Below are 27,355 nucleotides of genomic sequence, written 5' to 3'. Positions count from 1 at the left end.
CTGAGCCCGCATGCCACAACTACTGAAGCCTGCGCACCTAGAGCCCGTGCTCTGCAACGAGAGAAGCCACCGCAATGAGAAGCCCGTGCACCACAACGAAGGGTAGCCCCTGCTGACCGCAGCTAGAGGAAGCCCACGTGCAGCAACGAAGACCCAATGCAGCCAATAAATAAATGAATAAAATCTATTAAATATATATATATATATATATATATATATATATATATATATATATATATCATGCACATGACTTTAAAGAAAAAAAGAGAAAGAAAGAAATGGGCAGAAGCTCAAGGAGGTGGACCATAGCCCTCAGCTCAAATTGGGAGATCGAGGTGGCAGGTCACAACGAGAGCATGACCTAGATGGGATGGGAAGGGATGGGAAGGGCACTGCCTCCCCTGGGGTCCTCCTCCCCAAACCCATCACCCAGTCGAATCAAGAGAAAAACATCAGACAAATCCTAATTGAGAGACAAACAAAATTCCCGCAAAGTGCCCGTCAAAGCTGGCCAGGTCATCAAACAAGGAAAGTCTGAGAAATTGTCGCATCCCAGAGGCACCTAAGGAGATGTGACGACTGATGTATACGGTCCCTGGATGGGATCCCGGAACAGAGAGGGAACCGCAGGCAGACACTGTGGAAATCGGTTAGTAACAACGTTCTTGACGTGGGCTCCTCGACTGTGACAGTTGCGCTACTCTAACGTTACGTGTTTGCAGGGCACGTGGGAACTCTCTGTACTGCCTCTCTTCATAATTGTTCTGTAAATCTAAGATTGTTCTAAAATAAAAAGTGCATTTTTGAAAGTGTGCAAACGATTTGAATAGGGATTCTGTCAAAAAAGATATAAAAATAGCTACTAAGCACATAAAAAGATGCTTCACATCCCTGTTAGGAGAGAAAGGCAGCGGCTGCCTCGCACCCGCCGTGGCGGTTAGAACTTCAGGGGCACCTGGGAGCACGTGCTGGCGGGAACGCGGAGCAATGGGGCCCCGTACGCGCTGCTGGGAGTTTAAAACGGCACAACTACTTTGGAGAACAGTTGGCAGTTCCTGAAAAGTGGAACCTCGGTTTGCCACACAACTCGGTGCCCACTCGTGGGTATCCCCGCACGACAAATGAGGCAGGCACACACACAAGACTGTCTGCGCGGCCTTATCCACAAAGACCAAACTGGAAGCAACCCCGCATCCGTTACCGGTGACCGGACACACCCTCGGTGCCCACCCTCTCAGCCCTGAAGGGGAAGGAACGGTGGGCACTCAGCAAAGCACCACCTCGGTGAACAGCCAGCCCCGTCCCGCGATGGCCGCCTGTGCTGTGACTGTGTTTATATAAGATTCTGGGGAGTGACCTGCAGGCACAGAAAGGAGGTCAGCGGTCGTCTGCACGTGGTTTGGTGGGAGGAATTACACGGGGCCACCAGGAACCTCGGGGGGACGGATGTGCCCAGTGTCCTGACTGCGGTGGTGGCTTCATGGACGTGCACGTTTGTCTAATTGCGTGATTTATACCATGGCCGCTACGCCTCCATTAAGCGGCTTTAAGATGGGTTGTGTTACCGAGGACGCCTGCCGTTGGGATGGTCAAGTGTGTGGATCACGGTGCCTGAGGCCGGTTTCCAGGCGGGCCGGGGACAGCTAGAGCTTCAGCCCCTGCCCTCGTGCCTGCGGGGCGGCCCCCTCAGCTCAACACCCTCCACAGGAGAGGAAGGGAGAGGCCGTGCGGGACCCTGGGCGGGGGCTGGGAACAGGCACACGGTCCCTGCCGCACCAGGCGGGCTGGGGGCCCCCAACAGCATCGGCACATAACTGCTTTCTGATCGGGCCACCTTTGCATCCCTAAAATGAACCTTTTCTGTAGAATTCTGTAAGAAATGCCAACCTTCAGTCCCATCTCTGGCTTAGCATTTGGCACTGCTGTTTCCGTGGGAGCCTGGCCCGCCCCAGCCGAGTTTTGGCATCTTCTTGTGCTGATTTCACAGAAATAACCGGGAGGATTTCCTTCTTTTCCTCCCTTCCAAGAACATTCTAAATATCGTAAGAATTATCTGTTTCTTGACTGTTTGAAAGAATGCATCTGCGAATTCTTAGGCTCAGTTCTGAGTTTTTGACAACATTTTTTAGAAAATCTACTTCACGCAGGTTTTCAAGTGTATGGATAGAGTGTAAAGATGTTACTTGATCATTCTAACATCTAACGTCTAATGCAGATGTTTCTCCCTCACTTTTTCCTGAATTCGCATATCTTTGTGCCCTTTTCCGTCCCCTCGGACCCGAGCAGGTGCCTGTCCACGTCCACGGAGTTTGAAGCTCCACCTCTTTGGGGCGGTGCCCTTGCTGTCGGCTGAGCTCGCCTCCCCCTGCCCCCCCCCCCACAGGCCGGAGCCCAGGTGTGAGGCCCGGGCCCCAGGGGTTTTGCAGGCTGGCTGCCCCGAAGATCTCACTAGATCTTGCATCGCATGGTACTCAAGCTCCCAGAAATGCAGCGACTGTAGTTTCACTCGTGTTTTCTAACGCATAAGAGAAACTTCACGTCTGTAGGGTTGGGAGGAGGGCTTTTGTTCCCAGTTTCCCTGTTTGTTGTGCTGTCTGCTTTCCTGACGCCATCAGACACTCGGTCTCATTCCTACTTTGAAAACATGTTGAGGTTGTCTCTGCAGCCTGACATGTTTTTTTTGAGACATGGGATTATAAATTGATTTAAATTTTCTCTTTTCTTATTGTGATAAAACGTACATGACATAAAACTTGCCGTTTTAACTATTTTAGCTATTTTTGGGGGGAGTGGGGCTGCATTGGGCTTCGTTGCTGTGCGTGGGCTTTCTCTAGTTGCGGCGAGCAGGGGCGACTCTTGGTTGCCATGCGCGGGCTTCTCATTGTGGTGGCTTCTCTTGTTGCAGGGCATGGGCTCTAGAGCGCAGGCTCGGTAGTCGTGGTGCACGGGCTTAGTTGCTCCACGGCATGTGGGATCTTCCCGGACCAGGGCTCGAACCCATGTCCCCTGCACTGGCAGGCGGATTCTTAACCACTGTGCCACCAGGGAAGTCCCTTAACTATTCTTAAGTGTACAGTTCAGTGGCATTAAGTACATTCACGTTGCTGTGCAGCCGTCAACATCCGTTTCCAGAACTTTTCAGTCTTCGCAAACTGAGGCTCTGTCCCCGTGAAGCACTGACCCCCCCCCGGCTCCCACCATCCACTTTCTGTCTCTCTGATTTTGCCTACTTTAGGGACCTCATGTAAGTGGAATCGTACAGTATTTGTCCTGTTGTGTCTGGCTTGTTTCACTTCGCATGATATTTTTAAAGTTCACCGCATTGTAGCGTGGGTCAGAATTGCGTCCCTTTAAAGGCTGCACGGCATCCCATCGTATGGATGGACCACATTTTGTTTATCCGTCATCTGTCGGTGGGCATTTGGGTTATTGTGATGCTGCTGCTGTGAGCACGGGGTACATACATCTCCTTTCAGTTCTCTCAGTGTTCCTGCTTTCAGTTCTTTTGAGTTTATACCCAAAAGTGGATTTGCTGGATCCTATAGTAATTCTATATTTAATTTTTTGAGGAACCTCCATACTGCTTTCCACGCAGCTGCACCATTTTAAGTTCCCACCAGCAGTGCACAGGCCTCCAGTTTCTCCACATCCTGGCCGACACTTGTTCCCTGGGTTGGTTTTGGTTTGTTTGGGTTTTAAGTGATGGCCATGATGATGACTGTGAGGGGAGCCTCTTCAGGCTGTGGACGAACATTCGATTGCTCTTTGTGAACGTTCCATGAGTCTGAAAAAAACACGGGCTGTGGTTTTTAGGATCTAGGTTTGGCATGAACCTGGTTTGTAACCTGCCAATCTGTTTTCTGTCTTTAGATAATCATAAAAACGTACACAGGGATTTTTTCTCCTTGTCTGCACTTGGCCCTCGTAGCGTATTGTGGAACCTCCCGCCCGCGGCCGCCTGGGACTCCCGGACATGGGGGCATCGTGGCCGCGTGGCCCTGTGCCCTAGAGGTCAGCTCGTCTCCAGCCATTTGCAGGGGCTGCAACCGAAACAAACAGGCCAAGTCAGCGGCCTCAGCACCGGCTCCTCCAGGGACGGGTGTGGTTCATTGGGATGGATGTAGGGAGGGGCCGGCAGGGTGGGTGGGTGAGTGGATTCTGAATGCGCTTGAGTGTGACTGCGGCCCAGCCCACTGGGAGCACACCCCCGCCAGACTCCGGGGGCACCTTCCTGGGCTCCCCAGCAATAGACATGGTCGCATTTAAATCATCTCCAGGGCTTCCCCAGTGGCGCAGTGGTTAAGAATCCACCTGCCAGTGCACAGGACACGGGTTCAAGCCCTGGTCTGGGAAGATCCCACATGCCGTGGAGCAGCTAAGCCCATGTGCCACAGCTACTGAGCCTGTGCTCTAGAGCCCGCGGGCCACAACTACTGAGCCCATGTGCCACAACTACTGAAGCCCACGCACCTAGAGCCCGTGCTCCGCAACAAGAGAAGCCACCGCAATGAGAAGCCCGCACACAGCAACAAAGAGTAACTCCCGCTCGCCGCAAATAGAGAAAGCCTGTGCACAGCAATGAAGACCCAACACAGCCAAAAATAAATAAATAAAATAATTAAAAAAAAAATTTAAAAGAAACAACATCTCCAGTCAATGATCTTCTCACTGTTACTCTCCAGGTGTTTCCAGGACCCACAGCAGGGATGCCATTTCCCATCCGTAAGGCACCTGGATCAGATCTCCTCTGGCATTTATTCTGCCACGTGAACCCTAACTTTATCTAAACCCCCAAAAAAGAAAAAAGAAAGAATCATTGGAGTTTCCGTTGGAAGCGTAACCCAGGTTGTGTACAATCGTATATTAACTTTGGAGGGACTGGCATCTTCATGACACTGAGCCAGCCCGTCAGGAAGCTCAAGAGTCTGTGCAAAGCCATCACATTTAAGGAGATATTTTCTACGTGCAGGTGCCATAGGTCTCTTTGTTAAACGTATTCCAATTTTCTACATTTATAATTATCGTAAATGGACCATTGTTTCCATTTATGTTTCTAGCTTGTTATTGGTAGTATGAGGCAAATTTTAAAAATTATTTATCTATAAATATTGCACTTAGTCATTCTGCCACATTCCATCATTGGTTCTGTTTGGTTTTCACTGGAGTGTCATGAGTTTTTTAGGTATATGGTCATGTCACCAGCAAAAGAGGTGGGTGCGGAGAGAGAATTTGATATCTCCTTTTATAGTGTAATACCCCTTAATTTTTCTCCTTATGAAATTCAGTAGAACCTCCAAAACAATTTTTTAAAGGTAATAATGAAGTTCCTAAACTTTCTCTTTTTCTTCTTTAAAATTAAAGGCTATAACTTTTCCTCCAGAAACAGTTTTAGCCGCGGATCCCAGCTTAGCCGTGGATCCCAGCTTAGCCACGGATCCCAGCTTAGCCGTGGATCCCAGCTTAGCCGTGGATCCCAGTTTAGCCACATGGATCCCAGCTTAGCCGTGGATCCCAGTTTAGCCACATGGATCCCAGTTTAGCCGTGGATCCCAGTTTAGCCGTGGATCCCAGTTTAGACAGAAAGTGCTTATTTTTCTTTGCTTTCTAGAGTTTTTACAATTTCAGTTTTATTTCCCCTTCAACTTAAGGGTTAATCAGGGACATGTTTCTAAAACTCAAACTTGTAAAGTTATGGGTTTGGTCATCTTTTCATTACTTGGATCTGGCAGGGTGACGACCGGGGAAGACGGCCGGGTGACGACTGGGGAAGACGGCCTGTATCACACGTCTCATTGCTCGTTTGTTAGGGCTTTAGATCAGTTTGGGTGTGATGTGATTGACGCCGGGTGAGCACTGCCTGGGTAAAGTGCGTTTCCCTGGGTTCTGACTGTTGCACGGCCTCTTGGCAACCCACAGCCCCCCACCTGCCCTGGGCCCCGGGCAACCCTGACGTGTTTGCGGTCACCATACACGGATTTGTACTTCTGTTGACATAAGTGAAGTCATAGAATTTGTGCCTGGCTTTTTTCACTCAGCGTAAAGGTTTTGAGATTCCTCCACACTGCCGAGAGCATCAGTGCCCTCGGGTGGACGGACCAGCCTTCGTGTGTCCGTTCACCTCCTGACGGGCGTTGAGGGGCCTCTCTTTTGGGGCTGTTACAGATTGGGCTGCACATGCCATTCCCACTGCGTCTCCATTTCTCTGGGTAGGTGCCGAGGAGTGGGACTGCGGTGGAGGTGCACGTTTAATTATAGGAAACTGTCCAACTGCCGTCCCAAGCGGCTACACCCCCGCCGTCCTGCCGGCCACGGGCGAGGGTCCTGGGTCCCCCCCAGCTTCCGAGCACATGCTTGGTCTTTCTCATCGTAGACATCGTGTGGGCGCCTGGTGGTCCCGCTTTGTGAGCTCAGTCTGCACCCTAACGGCCGAGCGTGTTGATCGCTCTTTGTAAGAGCAGGCACGTCTTTTCAGGTCCTTACTTGCCACCTATGTCTCTTCTCTGGTAAAATGTCTATTCAGAGCTTCTGTTTTTAAAATCAGGTGGTTTGTGTTCTTGTCCTTGAGTTCATTATGTATTCTGGTTATAAGAGTTTATCAGACGTATCGTCTGCAAATATATTCTCACAGTCTTGCCTTTTCTTTCTTTTTTCTTTAACAGTGTCTTTTGAAGAACAAGTTTTTTGTCGATGAAGTCCAGTGTATCAGTTTTTCTTTTAAGGCTCATGCTTTTTGTCACCTGTGTAAGGAATCTTTGCCTAGGTCAAGGTCACCAAGATTTTCTTTTCTGCTTTCTTCTAGAAGTTTTATAATGTTAGCTTTTCCATTAGGTCTGTTACTGAGCTTTGTATAAGGTGTGAGGTTAGGGAAGACATTTATGAGTTTGTTTGTGCATTTGCGTAGGAATATCTCATTGTTTTAGTACCGCTTGTGAAAAGGCTATCCTTTCTTCACTGAATAATCTTTGCAACTTTGTCAAAAACTCACTTGACCATATATGGGTCTATTTCTGGACTGTCTATTCCATTCCATGGGTCCACATGTCACTTCTCCTGTCAGTACCGTACTGTCTGGATTATATAGACCTTGGAAGCAAGCAGGGTGAGTCCTCTAAAGTTGTTCTCCTTTTGCAGAATTGTTTTGTCTATTCCAGGCCTTTTGCCATTTCCATATAAACTTTAGAGTGAGCCGGTAAATTCGTTCAAAAAAGCCTATTTGCATTTTGTTTGGCATTGCACCGAATCCAGTGTTCGGGAAAACTGATCTCATAGCAGTGCTGAGCCCATGAACATGGTGTATCTGTCTATTTGTTTAGGCCGTTTCAGATTTCTCTCAACAATTCTATAGTCTTAGGTAAAACAGACTTGCACATCTATTAACAATATAGTCATAGATTTTTATGTTTTTGTCAGCATTGCTAATGGAATTGTTTTTATTACTTTTCTTTTTAATAAATTTATTTATTTATTTACTTATTTTGGGCTGCGTTGGGTCTTCGCTGCTGTGCGCGGGCCCCCTCTAGTTGTGGTGAGCAGGGCCCGCTTTATTTTGGGGTCATATTCAGATTGATAATCAATAAAAATTTGTGGTGTTACGTGAGAGTCTAGTTTCATGCTTCTCACAAGGAGCTCAGTCACCCCAGGGAAATATGGCTCTCTTCTCCAGGGTTCTGAGGCCCCTCCTGTCACTGGCCACGTGTCCGAGCCCCGTGTCTGTGTGTCTGTGGGTCTACAGGCAGTCTGTCCACTCGGTCACTCTGCCTCCCTCCCCTGCAGAACTGCACGCTATGTCCCACGCATGGCGGCCCCTCCTGGCAGGAGGCTCACCTCGTCTGCTTCTCCCTGCGGTGTCTCCTGACCAGGGGCCTTTGCATTTCTTTATGCAACACTCTTCACTTGCCAATTGTCACAGAATTTCCTTTCTAGCTCTTTTTTTTTCTTTTAAATTTATTTCTGGCTGTGTTGGGTCTTCGTTTCTGTGCGAGGGCTTTCTCCAGTTGTGGCAAGCGGGGGCCACTCTTCATCGTGGTGCACGGGCCTCTCACTGTTGCGGCCCTCTTGTTGCGGAGCACAGGCTCCAGACGCGGAGGCTCAGTAGTTGTGGCTCACGGGCCTAGTTGCTCCGCGGCATGTGGGATCCTCCCAGACCAGGGCTTGAACCCATGTCCCCTGCATCGGCAGGCAGACTCTCAACCACTGCGCCACCAGGGAAGCCCCCCTTTCTAGCTCTTGAGAGTCTGAGTGCGACTGCACAGATCTGTGACTCAGTTTGTGGAGAACAGACATTACATTACGGAGTCTCCCCATCCGTAAGCCTGACAATTATCTTTCTTTCTTTAGGTGTTTTTTAGTTTTTCATTAAATTTCATAATTTTTCCCATAGTTTTATTTCAAGTTTAAAAAGTAGTTTTCTCTTTTAAAAAGTTGACTTTAGTCTAAACGCAACATGGTGCCCTGGATTGGATCCTGGGACAGAAAAGGACGTTAGTGGAGAAGGCGGCGGCGTCTGAATACGGCCTGTGGTTTGGCCGATGGCAGAGTGTAGGTCATTTTCGCTTTGATGAACGTACCAGGGTCAACACGGGGTGATGCTGGCCACTGGCGCTCAGGAGCCCTTGGACTACCTGCGTGACTCTTCTGTAAACCTAAGATTATTTCCAAATGAAGTTTTAGGGGTCAGCTTTAATTTACGTACTGTTTAAATAGACATCGTTTCCATCACGTATGAGGCAGCATAATCGGATGCAGCGAAGGTGGTGAACGCTGAGAAGGGTTTTGACCACAGGGGCCACCAGTGCACACACGGAGTCCCAGGAAAACCTGTCTAGAAAGACCCTGGGTTGGGAGCAAGTAGGAGGAGGTTCGGGAATTCAGCACAAGGAAGAACGGCAGGTGCAAAGGCCCTGAGGTAGGAACATCGCAGCCCCTCACTCCACGTCGCCCCCCGCAGGCCTGCAGAGAAATCTTAGCATCTTCATCTCCTACAGAGTCGGGGTGGGTATTACATCAGGGAGGGAGGAGAACCTGGGGGCCGTGGACTGAGGGACGGCGCAGAGCTGCGGCAGGCGGAGGCCAGGGCAGGCCCAGGCCGGCTCCTGTCCACCATCCACAGGCCGGCGTGTGGGCAGACCCCATCTCCTCCTGTGCGGGCACCCCGCGAACGCTGTTCTAGAAAGTTCTCCCTAGCTGTTGGGTTTCTGCGTAACACGCACCCAAGCGTGGGACCTGCTCCAGGGTTAGAGAGGTGCCGCCACCTCATCCTGCACTGAGGTCGTCCCCGGGGCTTTGACCGTCAAGGAGGGCTGGGACCCGCCGCCCCTGCCCCGGCGCCCCCCTCCCCACTAGTCACCAGCAAGGTGAGGCTCCGAGAAGAGCTAGGGCAGGGGTGGGGTCGGCCCCTGTGCCCACACCTCTACGTGGCCGGCACGGCCGGCTGCGGGACCCCCGCCTGGGATTCGGGAGGCTTGGGCTGCGGCTCTCGGTCCAGCCTTGTGCACCGCGTGGGGACGGTGCGGGGGCCGCGTGCGGAGGCGGGGTCGGGCGAAGGGCGGGGCCACGGGGGAGGGCCCGCAGCGACGGTGCCGATCTTGGTGCCTGGCGTCCACACCGCGGTCGAGTGAGCGTTGGTGCCCCGCCCTGGCCGTGGAGAGACCATCGGCCTCCAGAGTCCCCTCCGTGTGCTGGGGTAGCTCTCTGCCTCCGGGGGTCAGCCCGGCGCTCCAGTGGGGGCAGGGCCAGACCCCTGGTCTGGGGTGGGGCTCCTGGTGTGCAGAGCTCAGCACACAGCGGGTGCTCAGTAAACGCCTGTTGGACCACTAGGCCCAGAGCCACACAGCACGTTGGAGGAGCAGGTCTGGGGCCCCAGACCACCCAGGCAGGGAGGCCCCTCCAGCCCCCACCCCAGCCTCCACCCACTTTCCCTCTTGGGAGAGAGATGTAGACGAGACTGGTTCACCCACCTCTGCCTTAAGATGCCAGTACTCTCCAGGGGGCAGAAGGAGCTATCGGTCACTCTCACTTTAGTGTGAACGAGCTTGTTCAGGGGGGATTTGCGTAGAAGCTGGGCCGCCGGCCAGGGAGGCTGGGAAGGTTGCAGCTGCTCGCGGACTGGGGCTTGTCCCTGCTTGCCCCACAGCCCGCCGGGGACGGCGGCCCCAGAGGTGGGGAGATGCCAGCCCCTCATCCAGGGAGCGATGAGACGGTGTATCAGCAGCCCTGCTCATGACCAGTTTCTTGAGCCACTGGCTTGAAATCTCCTTTGCAGAATTCTGCAGACGTGGGTGGAAACTGACGCGAGGCTCTTGGTTTTCTGTTAGCATCTGTATCTGTGCCATCGGCCGAGCCCCATCCAGGCGGGCTCCCCGTCCCTGCAGTGACTGTGGTGGCAACTACCCTGCGACGCTGTAGTAGTTTCAGCAGCTAGGAAGGCCCACGTGGTGCAGGCGTGGCCCGGCCCGACGGAGGTCTAGTTTTCAGCCCAGAGCACTCAACCAGAAGTTGCCCCCTTCCCACCAAGTGGTTCCCTCTGCCCACACGGGGCAGGGGTGTCACTCCCGAGGAACGGGCAGATGCGTCATTGGTGCAGGTGTCTCAGGGCAGGGAGTCTCTCCAGGTTCCGTGCTGCACGGACCTGTGCAGCCTCAGAACAGAACAGGAGTCCCCGCAGCGCTGAGGAGGACAGCGCAGTGGAGACTCCGAGAGAAGCGGGCAGGACAGAGCCGGGCCTCGAAGCCAGGGCGGGGAAGGGGGCACCCCTGGGTATGGGCGTAGAGGGCTGGTGGCGTCAGCAGCCACACACCCACCTCGCGGCTCGTTCCCGAGGCGCAGACTCAGCTAGCCTTGGGCCGCGCTTGGGAGGGACCATCACAGGATGAGAGGGCAGAGGCAGGACCTGCAGAGACCGGTGGCTGGAGAGGCGGGGGGCAGGACGGCGGTCACAGGGCAGCAACCTGGCCCGGGGTCCACTCAGGAGCGTGGCTGGTTCCCAGGGGGTGTGCAGGGGTGACGGGGCGCTGGCCTCACACCTATTGGCCATGTGTGGGTATGTGCTGGGCGCTTCTGGGGGACTGGCCGCAGGGGCTGAGGTCGGCTGACCCGCAGCGCTAACCCCTGCGCTCCCCTCCCCATGACGCCCGTGCATCCGGGTGCAGTGGGGCTGGGGCCACCGCGGGCCAGGACCACGCTCTGAGGCAGTAATTACGCACCTCTGTCCCGGGGGCCGAGCCAGAGAGGCATCCGAGGAGGTGTTTGTTGTCGCCTGTGAGTCAGGAGCTCGCGAGGAAAGTGCAGCTGGCGAGGCAGAGAAGTTATGGCCTTGGGGCTGCCACATGCAGCCGCCAGCAGCCCTGCACAGTGACCCAGAGCCCGCCAGACGCCTGTCGCCTGTCCCGGGCGCCTCAGCTCACACAGCCGTGCACTCAGCCACGCTGCCACGTTGGGGAGGCTGAGCCTCTGCTGCACTCGGGCCCGGAGAAGACGCACGCGCGCGCGCACACACACACACACACACACACACACACACACAGCTGCCCTCAGACACTGGCAGACACACACGCTCCACCCCAGGAGCTCACGCACACGCAGCCGCGGCCCAGAGGCCTGAGGCTGCCGCCCTGCTGGACGGGAGCCAGGCAGGGAGAGGGCGGGCCCTGCCTGACTGCCGCCTCCCTGTGCCCAGGGGCCACCAAGGACATGGGCAAGATGCTCGGGGGCGACGAGGAGAAGGACCCTGACGCCGCCAAGAAGGAGGAGGAGCGGCAGGAAGCGCTGCGGCAGGAGGAGGAGGAGCGCAAGGCCAAGTACGCCAAGATGGAGGCCGAGCGCGAGGTCATGCGCCAGGGCATCCGCGACAAGGTGCGCGCGCGGGGGGGTGCGGTGCTGCCGCCGGGGGCCCCCTCGCCCCCTCCTCTGCAGCTCTAGAGCAGACCCTGGGGTGGTCCGGCGGGAGGGGCACAGGCCGCCGGGGTCACCGCACCCCAGGGTGCACGCCTGCCACACGGGCTCACCGGGACGGGGCTCACTCTGCGCGGCCCCGAGTCCTTCCTGGGCCTGATGGCAGGGACCCGGTCCCATGCTCCCGGGCTCCTCACACGGGGTCAACCCTAGCCCAGCTCTTCCTGTTGCCGACCCCGGGGCTGCCCCAGAGGACCCGGCGGGGGTCCACCCGGAGGCGGGGGCAGCGCAGCGCAGTCAGGGGCTGGCCCACAGGCAGGCCCTGGGTCGGTGGGTCGTCATGGGCGGGGGAGGCACCTCACCACCCCTGGGTGGGCCTCAAGCAGGGAGTTGGGGGAGCGGACCTGCGAGCTGTGAGGTCTGGTTGGGGGCTGGCTGCAAGCTGGAGGCCACGACCTTTTCCAGAACCATCTGGGCGACCTTCCCCTGTGCGTGAGGGCAGTGAGAGCATCGTTCCAGGTGCGGAAACCGAGGCCCAGAGCAGGGGTGGGTGTATGAGGCTGAGTCGGCAGCTAGGCCACAGGTGGGCTGTGCCCCAGGGGCATGTCCACCGCCCAGCCTCAGTTGCCCATCCAGCGCCTGGGTCAGAAGGGCTGGAGAGGCCGGGAGAGGGCAAGTGTGGGGCAGCAGCTCTGGCCTTGTCCGGAGTGGGCTGGGCTGGGCGCCAGGTGGAGGACAGGAGCCCTCCCTAGGAGCCCAGGGCGTCCCTGAGCCACGTGGCGTCCCAAGGTCCACACCATCTCGGGGCTCGCCCGCCGCCCTTGGCCCCGCACAGGCCAGGCCCCTCCGTCGAAGGCGCTCGGTTCCAGTCACTGGGTCCTGGGGCCCAGGTGGGGAGCTCAGTTTGGGGGATGCTGCTTCGCTTGCTTCTGTCCTGGCCCCTCACCCCGACACCCCCGTCTCTGGGCCCGAGGGAAGCGCTCCCAGACATTGGGCATGAAATCTGTGGGTAGGGGGCCAGGTGGGGGTGGTGGGGGCCTCCTGAGGGCATCTCCACAGTCCCCAGCCCTAGGGGGACCAGCCAAGGTGCCCGGGCTTCGGGGCGGGACGGCTCAGACCGCAGAGCCCTCCCACCTACTTGGTGTCTCAGCACCTCAGCCTGACGCAGAAGCTGAGGTGGGGGCACAGGCGGGGCGCCTGCAGGTCTCTGAGCCCACAAGGGGTCCCCCACATTGATGGGGGCCACTCACCCTGATGTTCCCCCCACTGGTCACTGGGCACCTTTCCTGGGACCTGCAGAAAGTTCGAGTTGATTTTGCTGGGATGGCAGCTCGTGAGCCCCCCACCCCCAGGACCAGCCCTGCTGCCGTCCTGACTTGAGGACTCAAGGCTTTTTGAGCTGTTTGCGGAAGAGCCAGGAAGTGGATCAGACAGCAGAGCCGGCCAGACCCCACTCGGGCTGTGCTGGGGGACATCAGCGTAGCCATCGGGAAATGGAGGACAGGGCTGGGGGGAGTCAGAGGATAGAGAGACAGAGATACAGACAGAAACAGAGAGACAGAGACAGAGTGAGAGCCGCCCAGGCAGAGTATCTTCTGAGACGGGAGTAATGGGGGGTAGCCCCGAGGGTGGGACAGAGACCGAGAGATGGCGGGGAAGGATGGGGAGGTCCGTCTGTCCACTGTCCATCTGTGTTCAGCCAGCCTGCCAGCCATGGCCTGGCCCCAGGTGGACACCTAGTGGGGAATCCTGGGGGGTGAACTTATTCATCCCAGCCCTCGAGCCCCCAAAACAGGTCCCAGTGTGTGGCCAGGTCGGAGCCCCCTGGGGGTGTGGCGCTGTGGGCACGGCTTCCCCAGCCTCCCCCCTTGTGAGCCAGCTGCCCGGTGAGCCCTGCCCCAAGCCTCGGGAGCTGTCCAGGAGCTCAGGTATGCATGTAGGTTGGGGCCACGGCTCAGCCAGGGTGGGGGTGGGGGCAGGCGCTGACAGTGTGGGTTTCTGTGCATAACACACTCCGCTCGTTTTGCCTTTAATAGGAAAGGCCCTTCTGTCCCTCCTCTCTCCACACCCGCCAGTGGCCCCCATTTCTCCCAGGGCCCCAGCCCTACGTGTGCGGTGACCTCTCCCCGCCCCCAACGGGGCTCCCACTGCCCCAGGGCCTTTGCATGGCTGACTGCTCCTCTCTGGAGCCCCCTGAGGCTCCTCCCCCCGCCCCCACTCCTTGCCTGTTTCATTTTGCTCTGCACCTGCCTTCGCCTGTGGCGCTCATGCTTTTTACGTGTGAGCTGTTCATTGTCCTGCCCTCACGGGGAGGACGGGAGCTTTGCCGGCCTGCACCTGCGCTGGGATGCTGAGCTAGCAGTGAGTGAATGAGTGTGTGAGTGTGTGAGTGTGTGAGTGAGTGAATGAGTGTGTGAGTGAGTGATGAGTGAGTGAATAGGCATCAGCTCCAGGGTCCTCTTCGTCCTCTGGGACATCTAGTGGGACTTAAAGGTCACAGAGTGAGTCCCAGTGGAAGTGGGGATGTGCCCCGCCCTGAGGGCAGCTGAGGTCCTGCGGCTCCATGTGAGGCCAGGGGGCAGGGTGACCCTCACCCACCCCCAACCCCAGCCAGGGACGGGCGATGGATCATGTGCTCCCCGTCCTCAGGACCCCAGCTTCCGGGGCGGCCACATGGAAGGCTGCACCCCTTGGCAGAGCCCCAGGGCCCTCCAGCCTGTGCCCCGTGGGTCCCCTGGGCAGGGGTCCTGCTTCCCCAGACGAGCACCCCGCCATCTGGGGCCCGCGTTGGGCGGGTGAGCGCCTTCGCTTCTGAACCGCCTGCACGGGCCCCGGGCTGCTTCTATAGCCCCCGCCAACCCCCAGACCCGCCGTGGCTCCACCAGCCGCAGCGGCAGGCCTCATCCCACCGGGCCCGGGCCTGCTTCCTGCGCACATCCGGGGTCTGATCTGGGCCGCCCAGGGGCCGGGGTGGTGTCCACCGAGTCCAGTGGCCAGGGCAGGGGTCAGAGCCGGCCCCCGCCCCGCGCACTGGCTGGGCCCAGGTTTCCTCACCGTCCCTGCCAGAGCAGCTCTCCTGCTGTCGGGGGTTTAGGCGGGACTAGTGCGCCAGGGCCCGTTCCTGGAGGGCGGCCTGCAGGGACGGTGTGGGGTGTGTTGGGGAGCACACAGACGCCTGCTGGGGCCCCCCGACCAGCACAGAGCTGAGTCCGCCGGGTGGGGGCCTTTCCTGGGTGACTGCAGAGCTAACCAAGGCGGTGGCCACTGGGCCAGGCCTGGGAGTGTGCAGGGAAGAGGGCGATGGTGAGCTGCCCCCACTCGTGGGTCAGAGGCAGCTCAGGACAGGCCTGCCACATTCTGGATGCTGGAGCCCCAGGAGCCCCAGGTGCCCCCTGGCGATGCAGGGTGCAGGCCAGAGCACACCCCTAGCCCCGGCTGTCCTGACTCTGACGGGAGCTCAGCGCCTGGCGCCCCTGCCCACCGACCCCTCCCCCTCCCCACGCCCCCAGGCCCTGCCCCCGCGAAGTCCGCGGGACACCCGTGTCCTCAGAGACCTTCTCCACCCGGTGTGCTTAGGCAGCTCCCTGCTGCCCTCCTGCTCCCCACAGGTGGGAACCCTGGCCTTCAGGTGTGGCTCGCCCAGTGGCCCTCGCTGGCCCCGGGGCTCCTGGTGCCGTGTCTGCCTACCCACTCCCAGACCTCAAGGCTGGTCAGAGAAGAGGGTACAGAGCTGCATGGCACGGGATCCCATCGAGCTGCGCCGTACAGGGCCCCATCGGGTCGGGGCGGGGGCTCCATCAGGTGGGGGCCGAGGGGCCAGGCCGGGGTCACGCGTCGTCCGGGCGCCCGGCTCCCCAGGCGACCTCGTCTGCATTCCGGACTTACCATCTCAGGCGCCGGCAGGCGCTGAGCTGCGCGGGTCCAGGTTGGAGGGGAGGCTGGCCCACCTGCGTCATTTGCATACGCTCTTCCTGATTTGCATACCCACCTTCTGGTTTGCGCACGCACTGCCAGGTTTGGTGCTTCCTGCTGCCCACGTTCCGCAGCCTCGAGCCACAACCACCCTCAAGCCAGCGCCGAGCTGGTGGGTCCGAGTCGGTCCGGCCCCCACATCTCAGGTTTATGCTGAGAGTAACAGGTGTGGGCACATACGGATTCCCACCGGTAAGGAGTACCGCATTGCCCAGGGTGCCGGCCGCCCTGGGCTCCCTCCCGGCCACGGGGTGTGTGGTGGGGCCCTGCCGTCTCAGTGGTTGGGGAGGATGGGGGGTGTCCAAACCGGCTCGCAGCCAGACCACATCAGAGTCAGGCTCTGGCGGCACCCCAGAGAGTAAGGTGGCCCTCAGGTGTGCCCAGAGTGGCGTTAGCCTCGGAATGAGCCTCTGGAGCAGCTGGGTTGGGGCCTGGAGTCTCCTTCCTGGACCCTAGAGGGGAGGACCTGACACAGGTCCCTTCCCAACCCCGAGTCAGGGAGGCCCCTCTGCTCGACCACATACCGCATGTTCCCGCTCTTACGTGTGTGCCACTGTCACCCGCCCGTTCCGCCAGCACCGTGTGTTCCCCTGAGCATGTGCACCTTTGCTGTGAGTGTGTGTGGGCTTCGGCCACCACAGCCCCCCGTGGTGAGGAGGTCGCGGCAGGTGTGGTGACCCAGGAGGAGGGCTGTGCTCCTAGGGCCAGTCCACCCGAGTGGCTGCAGTCTGGTTGGCTTGTCGCACTCTCCATCCTGAGCTGACCTGACGGTGCTCAGTGCGGAGGCCCTCTGGGTAGCGTGCCGCTGCTCAGAATATACTCTGGTGCCCTACGCCCCCCACCCCGCACGGAGACCCTCTCCCCGCTCCTGGCTCTTGTTCACGGTGCACAGGGGCCTTCAGGCTGCCTGGAGCCCCTGCTGAAGAAGGGTAGACAGACCCGTCATCCCTGCCGCCTCTGGCTGAGGGGACCCAGGCTGCGCTCTGGTCACCGGTGGGCCGAGAGCATGGCCTCCCTCTTCAGACTCTGCTGAACGTGGGCCTTGCCTCCGCCATGCCTGAAGCCATCCGCAGCCTCGAGGGAGGAGGTGGGTGCAGAGGTTTCCCTCAGTAAGCTGGGGAGTGGGACACAGCCAGCCCCCACCCCCCAACCTGGAAACAGAGGGAAGGGTCTTCTTGGAGGGCCAGGGTGCCCTTCCCCCACACACACCCCCACACCTGCCACAAGCACCAGAAGCAGAGCCCACCGCTTCTTCCAGGAGGGGCTGGTGAGCAGAGATGGCCGGGCATGGGGGATCCTCCCCAGGGCCAGCAGTCCTGCACTGTGTGCTCCCCAGGAGGGTTCTGTCTGTCAGTAACGGATAATTCACCATCGCTGACACCCACACGTGCTCCCCAATGCTTCCTCTTTACCTCATCAGTGCTTCTGCTCCCAGACATTCCCTAATGTGTGAGCCAGGACCGCAGACCTGGCCAAGGGGCACCCCTCTCCCCAGCCTGGGAGGGTCCTGAGCTCTGCCCCCCAGATGGGCGACCTGCCCCCCAACACACCAGGCCAGCTTGGTCCCACCAGGTTCCCAGCAGCCCTAGGGCAGGAGGCGTTTCCCTGGTCTCATGGCCGCATGGCCGCAGGCGCACGCGCATCAGTGCTCTGTTCATCCGGGAGGGCTGGTGAGGACGCTGATGGGCCTGGCGGAGTAGGGGTTCGTCTCCTAGAAACTTACTTCCTCAGTTCTGAAGGCTAGAAGCCCAAAATCAAGGTGTCAGCAGGGCTGTGCTCCCTCTGAAACCTGAGGGGGAGAATTCTTCTCTCTTCCGGTTTCTGGGGGCTTCCGGCAATGCATGTGTCCTTGGCTTGTGACAACGTCGTTCCGAACCCTTTCTCCGTTTTCACCTTCTACTCTGCGCATCCTTTTCTTTCTCTTACAGGGAAACTCTCTTTGGATTTAGGGCCCAGGAAGAGCGCATCTCTATTCTTACCTAATTATATCTGCAAAGACCCTATTTCCAAATAAGGTCACATTCTGAGGTTCCAGGTGACATGAATTTTGGGGGGACACCATTCAATCCACTGATGAGAGGAGATGTGGGAGAGGGCTCAGGGCAGAGACACACGCAGGAAACCAGAATTGGGGGCGCTCAGCAGTGCCCAGGGGTGTTGCTGAGGTCACACCTAGATGGGGTTCCAGGACATCCACCTGGAAGTGACCGCCGGACACGGAGCATGCAGTGACCCCCCAGGGACTGGGGTCTTGGTGGCATCCGGGGGTACTTGGCCAGGCAGGAGGGTGTGGCCACATGTCGCTGGACCGAGGATCTGGGCTGCGTGGGGCCTGCCACCCACAGAACACCGGCTTCTCCACCGCTGTGGGCAGGCGTTCTGCCCCGGCTCCCTCCGCTCCGGGACCGCAGCCCAAGGCGGGCTGAGGACTGCGCCCGCTTCCCCGGAAGGCGGGACCGCGGGGGGGCGGGGCCACGGCCAGCGCCCCGCCCCCACGGAGAACCGCGACTTTCGTCGTCCCCCTCCCCCGCTCCCTCTCCCGCGGTTCCACCCTCAGCGGGGTCCCCCGTCCAGGCTCCCGCCGTCGCCCCCGCCCCTCCCGGCAGCCTCCGGGGTGGGGACCGCCCCTGCCGGGGCTCTTGGTGGTCGTCCGCTCCCGCACACGCCTTTCTCAGCCGCAGGTGCTGCCTCCAGAGGCCCCTCGGCCGATCCCGCCAGCGCAGGGTGGGTCTAGCCCGCCCGGGTCCCGAGAGCGCCCCTCCCGGGGCTGGGACCCGGGGCCGGGACCTGCCCGCCTGAGCCCGCCCGCCCTGTCCCCCGCAGTACGGCATCAAGAAGAAGGAGGAACGCGAGGCCGAGGCCCAGGCCGCCATGGAGGCCAGCGCGGAGGGCAGCCTGACGCGGCCCAAGAAGGCCATCCCGCCGGGCTGCGGGGACGAGCCGGAGGCAGAGGAGGAGAGCATCCTGGACACGGTCATCAAGTACCTGCCCGGGCCGCTGCAGGACATATTCAAGAAGTAACGCCCCTGGAGCTGGACAGGAGCCCGGAGCCCCGCCCCCTCGCCCACCCCCGTCCTGCCCTCCGCGGAGGCGCCTGAAGGGATGTCGGGAGCAGAGTGCAGCCCCCCAACGCCAGTATAAGCCATAGCCCTAGGTCTATCCGCCTGCCTGGCCCCCTCAAGCCTGGGGAGCCTCCGCCCGCCTCTCACCCCATCCCCGCACCGCGATCGCCACCGCCTCCGAGGGAGGGGCGCCCGGCCCCCCCACGGCCCCCGCGGTCCGGGCTGCAGGCCCCGGGGACTAGCCCACGGGCTCCTCCGGCAGCGGGTGGATTGGACCTGCCCCAGAGCCTGGGAAGCCCCTTCTCGCTCCTCCCTTCACCGCCCACCCAGCAGGGCCCGTGGCCAGGGACACCAAAAGGGCCGGCCCTGCGTTGGTGGGCGCCTGTCGGGCTCACACTCGGAAGCACAGCCATAGTACGGGGCGCGGTCGTGAGGCCGGGGTGGGGGCTGGGAGGGGCGAGCAGCTGGCGCCTGGGGCTCAACCCCCGCGGTCAGCCTGGACCCCAAGCCCTACCCCGCACCGACGCCCGGGTTGCTGAATCTGCCGTCCACCGCTCCCCATCTGCACCCCTTCCCTTCTTCGTCCACCTGTGTCTGTCCTCCGGCCCCCTCCTCGGGAAGGCTTTGCTTCTTAGGACTGCTGTGGCCCGTTCTCCTCTCCACGAAGGGAGAGAAAGTGATAGGCTTAGGGGGACACTCTCAGACCCCCGTCCTTCACACACCCTTGTCGCTCAAGCTCTTCGGCGTCCGTGAGCAGCCCAGCTGAGCCCGGCACACTCCCCTCCCTGGTTGGCACCTCCTGTACCCTCCGAGGCTGCTCGGGGGACACCCTGCCCTCACCCTCCGAACACCCACACCTTCACCCAGAACCGGGGAGGAGGCCCAGAGCCCTGTGGGCCGAGCGCTGTGCACCGGCAGGAGGGTGTGGCGCGGAAGGCCGGCCCCGCTCCCTGCAGGCCCTCGAGGGGGTCGTCCCAGCCGCAGAGCCCGCCCGGTTGGACGGAAACGACCGCGGACCTCCCAGCTCCCCCGTGGCCTCTGCCCTTGTGTAATTTGCATCACAATATGTCGAATCTCAGGTAAATGAGGTCTTCTGTGTTTGAGGAGTTTTATCTCGACAGAAAGCCCATCACCTCGGTCCCTGGGGCCCTTTCTGTCCACATCTAAAGTTCATCGTGTCCAGTGTTGCGGGCCCGGGGCGCGGCCCTCCCCAGCTCCTTAGAGAAGCCATAACGACTAGACGGCAATACCGACCCCTGGCGCCCACCCCCACCATCCCCCGCCGTCCGCGCTGCGCCCCGACACCTCCCGGTTCCTCGTCTTTTTTAAACGCCTGTTTTCACACTTTAAAAAGCCAGCTCTGAGCAGACAGGGCGTCGTCTCGTAGAAACCCCGCATCCTGTCCCCAGCGCGTGGGGCGCCCAAGCCGCCGAGCTTAGTGTAGACCGTGGATGTCCTCTGTCCGTCTGTCCCGGCGCCTGCGCTTCCTCCTGCATGTCGGGGGCAGCTGCGTGTGTTCTCTCTGGATGGAATCACAGCCAATAAACACCACAGTGATTTAATGTGTGTGGCCATTCCCTCCGGAGCCCTGATTTCCCTGGGAGGCGATGGGGATGGAGGGTGCAGCCGGGGTCATGGCGGGAGGGCCGGGATGCACACCCTTTGGGCCCTGTTGGACGACCCCCACTAACCCCTGCACCCGGCCAGATGGGAACACCTTCCCCTTTTGCTGGGGCCGCTGCAGGGGCTCCCCGCCGCCCTTTCTCCCTAAGGAAGTCCCGGCCAGAGCCATCTCCCCTTGAAATGCAGCCCGGCCCCTTCCTCAGCGCCCCCTCCCCCCAAGTCTCCCACCTGCAGCACAGGCCCCATCCCTGGCCTTTCCTGCCCCACAGCTATACCGGGCCCTGGGGCCCAGGTCCCACTGTGCTGGCCACACCTTGGGCCCAGCGGGGAGCTGAGGCTCAGCCCTGGGGTCCTGCCCATCGTTGGTCTGGTGGTACCATCCCTCCTCCCTGTGCCCTCAGGGAGGCATCTGTGTCCCACACCTGCCTGTCGAGGCTGAGGCCTAACGAGGTGCCCGTGGGACCTGCTGGCTCTGAAGCCTGGCCCGGGGTACCCCGACCCCACCCCGAGATGCCACGGCCACGTGTGTCCCCAGAAAGGCCTTGTTTGACCTCCATTTCTGGGGGCCTCTCTCCAGGAAAGTGGTATCTGTGACCTTCCTCACACTGCTGGCTGAGAACGCCCGGGAGCCTTCCGGCAGAACTTGCCCAGTCTCAGCAAACAGAAAGGACACCCCTGTCCCCTTCCCCACCCCCATTCCTCTTCCCCTCCCCACCGAGCTGTGCCCAGAATACTGCCCTGGACCCATTGCCCCTTTGCCTCTGCCTCGGAACTCGGACAGAAGCCTGTGTAGCCAACTCTGGCTTTGGGATCTGTGAGCCACCGCCCCCAGCATAGCTCCTCTCAGGAGGGCACCCCAAGCAGGCCCCATCATCAGTCCCCACCCCCAGCCTGGCCTGGACTCATCTCAGTCTTGAGCAATGAGCCAGGTGTGCCGGTGACCTGGATCGCCTTCCCTTGGGACCCCAGCCAGCCCTTCCTCAGTGCCTGGTGGGGCAGACCCCTTGGGTGCCAGGTCCCAGGACTCCAGGGAGAGGCACTCGCTCACTTCAGGCTTGCTGAGCCCCCGTGCTGTGCAGAGCTTTGTTCTAGGCACCGGGGGTAATTGAGGTCCCTTCCTCCCGGGACTGATTGCTCCAGTGGCCAGATGATAAACACATAATAAGTCAGGTGGTGGTTTCTTCCGTGTAGGAAACTGAGCAGGATAAGGTGGCAGAGAGGATGGTAGGGTAGCTGTTTCACCCCCGAGGAGGTGACATGCGCAGACAGGCCCCAACGAAGAAAGGAGGGAGCCCCGTGGGCCTCTGGTGGGAGCGCATTCCAGGCAGGGAACAGCAGCGCCAGGGCCCTGAGGCAGGAGCCACCTGGGCACTTCAGAGTGGCACTAGGGCTCCGCCGACCGTGCCCTTGCCCCTGGGCTGGCTTTAGGACCACACTGCCTCTTCACAGGGTCTCCTTCCTTTCAGAAGTTAACTCTATTTTGACAAAGCAGAGCCCGCTTTGATACTCGGCCCCCCAGAGACGTCCTGCACTGCGCAGCAGGCGGGTCCTCGCCCTGGTCCCTGTGGGCAGCCAGCCCGGGGCAGCACTCTGCCTGGGTTTGTTGTCTCTCCTCTCAGGCGCCCTGCACTCGCCCAGCTGTACGATCACCAGCCACTTAACCATCAAGCCTGTCACGACACATTTTTAAAGATCTGGCAATAAAGGACCATCTTGTCTAGTTGTGCTAATCTGCAGCTAGACAATCCTGCCGTCCACAATCGCAGCCAGCGGGGCTCGGTGAACCCTGGGTCTGGGCCACCTGTCCACACAACTGAGAACCTGCTCCACTCCTGCCTCAGCCGGTTCCCGTCAGGTCCGAAGGGAGGGGTAGCGTCTCGGGTGAAGGGTGGGTCTCTTGGAGCCGGGCTCGCGCTCGGGCCGAGGGGCGGGGTTGAGGAAGTCGAACTGGGGAGCTTGGCTTGGACAGGACTGGGGCGGGGGTGGGAGTCAGGCTGGGGGGCGGGACCTGGGGCGGGATCGGAGACGGGATTGGGGGGGCGGGCTGGGCCGGGACTGGAGGCGGGGTTTGAGGGGGAGCTCAAGCCGGGGGGCTCGGCTGGGGGCGGGATCGGAGGCGGGATGCGGGAAGCCAGGATGAGAGGCAGAGCTGGAGGCGGGACTGGGGATTGGCTCGGGCTGCTGCAATGCCTGCCAGTGTCGGTCAACATCTACGTGGCCCGGAGGATGGAAGGGCCTCAAGGCAGGACCCAGCCCAGTGCCACTAGACCTGGGCGCTGAGTCGAGGCGTCGGGGCCACGCGCGGACCCCTGGCGTCCCCCGCCCCCGTCCCGGCCCCGCCCCCGCCCTGGACGGCCTGAGCCAATCAGCGCGTGCCGGATCAGGCCGCTGCGATTGGCTCCGAGAGGGTCACGTGGCAGAAGCCTGTTTAATCGGAGCCCGGGAGACGCCAAAGCAGGAGGGGTGGTTCGCGGCAGGTCTGGGACTGTCCTCGGGCTCGATACCCGAGTGTCGTCCCTGTTGCCCCCCCACCCCACCCCGCGCGTCCTCCGAGCCCTCCCCGGGCCAGGCTGAGCTGCGGCAAAAAGGGGAACGCCCGTGTCCCAGAGGACCGCCAGCTGGGGTGGAGGGCAGCGAGGTCCAGGCGGGGCACTGACCCAGTGCTTACGAGGCCCCGCGCTGGAGAGGAGACGCGCCCAGCCTGGTGCGCACAGCTTGTGTTGGGACAGACAGCAGAGGGTCGCCACCCTCGCCCGGGGAGCTGAAGCCAGCTCCCGGTGGGGTCATCCCTCCCGCCCAGCGGCCCTGCCCCCAGACTGGCCCCCCGAGGTGAGGCGGTGAGGGTGTGAGGCCCGGGTGGTCCCAAGCTGGCTCAGCAGAGGTTTCTGCCTGTCTAAGGACAGAGCTGGGGGGACCACATAGTGGTCCCTGCGGCACCGTGGGAGCTGGAGCTGAGGAGGGGGCTCGGGGGTGGAGGAGGCTCCAGCGGCAGTGCTGGCCGGTAGTGGGTCTTCACTCTGCTGCCTGAGGCTTGGGGAAGAACCAGAGTCCTGGGCACCCAGAATCCTTCACTATCACATCGCTTGTCCCTGAGGGTGGGGCCTGGCTGTGCCCCAGGGTCTCCACTCAGGGCCGAGCACCAGCCCCCAGGCCCCAGTGGTGCCCAGGGTGACTTCTCAGCTCCGAAGATGAAGCATATGGGAGGTGACGTTTAATTTGATTTCTACAAAATAAACAATGTTTCTTGGACCCTTGAGTGAGTGCATTGAGATTTATGCTGCGGAGAGGGCAAAGGACGATGCCGGGAAGGAGAGGAGGGCCCGGCCTGGCTGGGGAAAGGCCTGAGGCTGGGAGGGGACAGGGTGAGGCCCCGGCAGAAGCTCCTGGCTGCCGCCCTGCTGCAGCAGGAGACCCAGGGGCTGGGGGGGATCCTGCGCATGGCTCCTGCCGTTCCCTCTCCCTGGCTCTCTCCCAAGTGCCCAGTGCAAAGATGGCTTCTTGGAAAGGCAAATGTTAATGGGTTGTTGACTGGCTTTCGAGCCCCGCCCAAGTGCTGACCTTTAATTTGCTTCAATCTGTGGGTTCCACCGGCAGCTGAGCAGAGCTGCTGCAGAGAGAGCTTGCCCACAGGAGGGCCCTGGGCTCTGTGTCCAGGAGGCCAAACCCCTGATTCTCTCAAAGGAGTCCTAGATTCTAGGGTCTGTCAGCCAGAAGTCAGCCTCTGTCCACACATGTCCACCAGGCACGGGCCGTGGGGCCCTGGGGGGGGGAGCAGGCACTCTCCATCACACCTCCTGGCCCCCTCCCTCACCCGCCCAGAACTGGGGCCAGACAGTAGGGGCTGCACCTGGCCAGAACTCCCAGGCTTAGATGGGAGGTTGACGGTCTGCACAGGTTCTCTCTCCTGCAGTTAATTCCTCATACAGTGAGCGGAAATAAAGTTCAGCAAGTAAGCAAAATTCACCAATCAGGAGGAATTCACCCATGGCTGCGGCAGGAAATATACAAGATGAGCCTGGAAACAAGGAAATGCTAAATCACAAACCGGACCCACAATGATGGGGCATGAGAAAGGGGCGTAGCAGCCACTGACTGAGCTCCCAAACCTGGCCCAACGTGAGCAATGTCGTGCTGGAGAATAACCCATGAGTCCACGCTAGGGTACATGGTTTAAACACATAAGTAAGTCGGGGGGAAGAGACAAATCTGCCACGCAGAGGGGTCCACGTACGGAGATGGAGCAAACGCCCCGCCCCTTCAGCGTGGGCTCCACCTGCTGACTTCCTGTCGAAGCACACAGTGTGGTACAGGAGTTAACAGGGTAAAAGCGAGTGGGGAAGGCTGACTGATGCCACCCCCGCCCCCAGGGGATTGAGGTTACTTTCAGCAGCGACTGGTTGAGTTGGTAGCAGGTGCCCATGATGTGATGAGATGAGAGAGGAAGCCTACCTCTGGGGTCCCCAAACTCGTAACCCCAGTCTAACCCTGAGGAGAACATCAGACCCCATTTGAGGGCCATTACACACCTGATCAGCGCTCCTCAAAACTGTCAAGGTCATCAAAAACAAAGAATGTCTGAGAAACTGTCACAGCCCAGGGGAACCTGAGGGGGCATGACGACTGATGTGATGTGACATTGTAACGAGCAGGACCCTGTGGGGCCTTCCTGGGACAGACACCTTCCCCGCACATGTCCTCCACCTGCCTCTTGTTTGTAGAAAAACTTTAGCCTCCTAGGCCTTCCCTAAGTTCCAAAGAATACATTTAATCAGAGAAGTGAGAAAAATGCAGAGACAAACAGAAATAGTCACGCAAGGCAAAGTGATAATAGTTTAGCCATTAAACACAGTCAGGCACCTGTAGCTCCTCCCCAAGGGCTACCGATAATACTCTGAGCACGTCCTTGAGCTGCTTCGCTGACACTGAAGCCTCCACCAGGTGGGAGAAGCTATGCATGCCACCCACAAGCACGCAGACTCCAGGTCAGTTAGAACCAGAGGCTGATGGTGTTGCCTCGCAGTTACCTCACCACCAACCAATCAGAAGAATGTCCACCCGCTGAGCAGGAACCCGACAACGCCCCTCGATCACCCTGTCTTCAAAAACCCTCCCCTGAAAGCCATCGGCGAGTTTGAGTCTTCCGAGCACCAGCTGCCCTGGACTCCTTGCCTGGCGCCTGCAACGAGCGCTGTGCGCTCCTTCACCACGGCCTGCTGTCGGTAGACGCGCTTTGCTCTGTGCAGGCGAGTGGACCCAGTTTGGCTCCTTAATAACACCCTGGAGCAGAAAAAGGACATCAAGTAAAACAACTAAAGGCATCTGAACACAGAATGGACGTTAGTTAATGCAAATGTGTCAGTGTTGGTTCATTCATTGTGACAAGACGTTAAGAGGACGGGAGACTGGGGGCGGCGTGTGGGGAACACGCCACACTATCTTCATAATTTTCCTGGAAATCTAAAACTGTTCTAAAAGTTTACTGAAAAAGGCATAATGCAATTCAGTTAACATTAAAACCAGCCCCTGAATGAAAGACCGACCCAGGAGAGGGAAGCGCGGGTTCAGCCCCGAGCCAGCTCACGCGCCCGCACAGCCTGAACCCACAGCGCAGTCCTGGCTCCTTCCCGGCTCTGGATGATGCCCCCCGGCCCCGCCCCGTGGGGTGAACCGGGCCGGGTGGCCTGACACCGTCCTGGTCCAGCACAGGTTCGCCTGATTGGCCTGGCCCCTGCCAACCTCTCAGGCCACTGAGGTGTGCAGGGTCCTGGAAAGCCCAGCAGCCCTCCTTCCCAACGCAGATGGAAAAGCAAACCGGCCTCAGAGATGGGGAGAGAGCAGAACCTCGCCTGCGTCTAAGCTGGAACCCAATTCCCGACAGAGCTGGCCCAGCAGGAGCAAAACGGGGGGAGCCCGCAGGGCCAGGAGCTGCCAGGCTACAAACAAGTGGCCACCCGGGCCCCCCCTGGAAGAAAAATAACTCAGGAAACACAACGTAAGAACATGAATTCAATCACCATCAAGTTCTGTGGGAAAGCATCTCACACATCCCTTCAGTAACAAACAGAACACAGAGCGAGCAGCTGAAATCAGGAAGAGATACAGAGATTCAGAGCGCAATTAGCAAACCTGGCCTATTGAACGTACATAGAACTTTGCACTCAACTGAAAAGGACAGAAAATTACATATTCTTTTCAAGTTCCATGAATATTTACAAAAATTAACTGCTGACCGGGCCATGAAGCTATAGTCCCAACAAATCATGGAACTGGCAAAAAGCACAACACATGGGGGACTTCCCTGGCGGTCCAGTGGTTAGGACTCCGCGCTGTCACTGCCGGCGGCCCGGGTTCGATCTCTGATCGGGCAATTAAGATCCCACAAGCCGCTCAGCATGGCAAAATGAAAAAAAAAAATACCCCAAAAACCAAACACGCGGTCTAGCCTCAGGGCAGCTAGTCTAGAGATTAACAACAAAGAAAGATTCAGAAACCCCCATGTTTGGAAATTAAACTTCTAAATTATCCATAGGACAGAGAAGACATAAAAATAGATTGTTGTGTTTTTAGTATGTCATTATAAATTGGTTAAAAGACTGAAATAGTAGAATATAAATATGTATATTTAACTCACCAACTTGTAGAAGAATAAATGGAAAAAACCTTGATTAATCAATAGGGGATAGAAACGAGGGGGGAGAAAAGCAAGTAGAAAGTACAAAAAGGTGGCAAATCCAAGTCCCCATATGTCCAGTTACGTCAGCCGTCAGAGCAGCTGACGGGGTGGCCGCCTGTGTCCCGGGACTCTCTGC

The 27,355-nt window shown here is 59.1% G+C and overlaps 1 protein-coding gene across 2 annotated transcripts in view; it reads left to right on the top strand.

Annotated features, from left to right (window-relative positions):
- The window catches only part of CPLX1 (complexin 1), a 36,814-nt gene extending 16,329 nt beyond the window's left edge, over positions 1–20,485 (top strand). For both annotated transcript variants that reach the window (XM_067734783.1, XM_067734782.1), the window contains exons 3-4: positions 11,675–11,850; positions 18,685–20,485. In XM_067734783.1, coding sequence (XP_067590884.1) covers positions 11,675–11,850; positions 18,685–18,882 — 374 coding nt within the window. In that variant the 3' untranslated portion in view covers positions 18,883–20,485. The remainder of the gene's footprint in view (positions 1–11,674; positions 11,851–18,684) is intronic.
- The last annotated feature ends 6,870 nt before the right edge of the window (positions 20,486–27,355 follow it).

Source organism: Pseudorca crassidens, chromosome 4 (assembly GCF_039906515.1).
Source record: "Pseudorca crassidens isolate mPseCra1 chromosome 4, mPseCra1.hap1, whole genome shotgun sequence".
Lineage (NCBI taxonomy): Eukaryota > Metazoa > Chordata > Mammalia > Artiodactyla > Delphinidae > Pseudorca > Pseudorca crassidens.
Note: the sequence above shows the minus strand (reverse complement) of the source record. Positions and strands in the feature narration are given on the sequence as shown.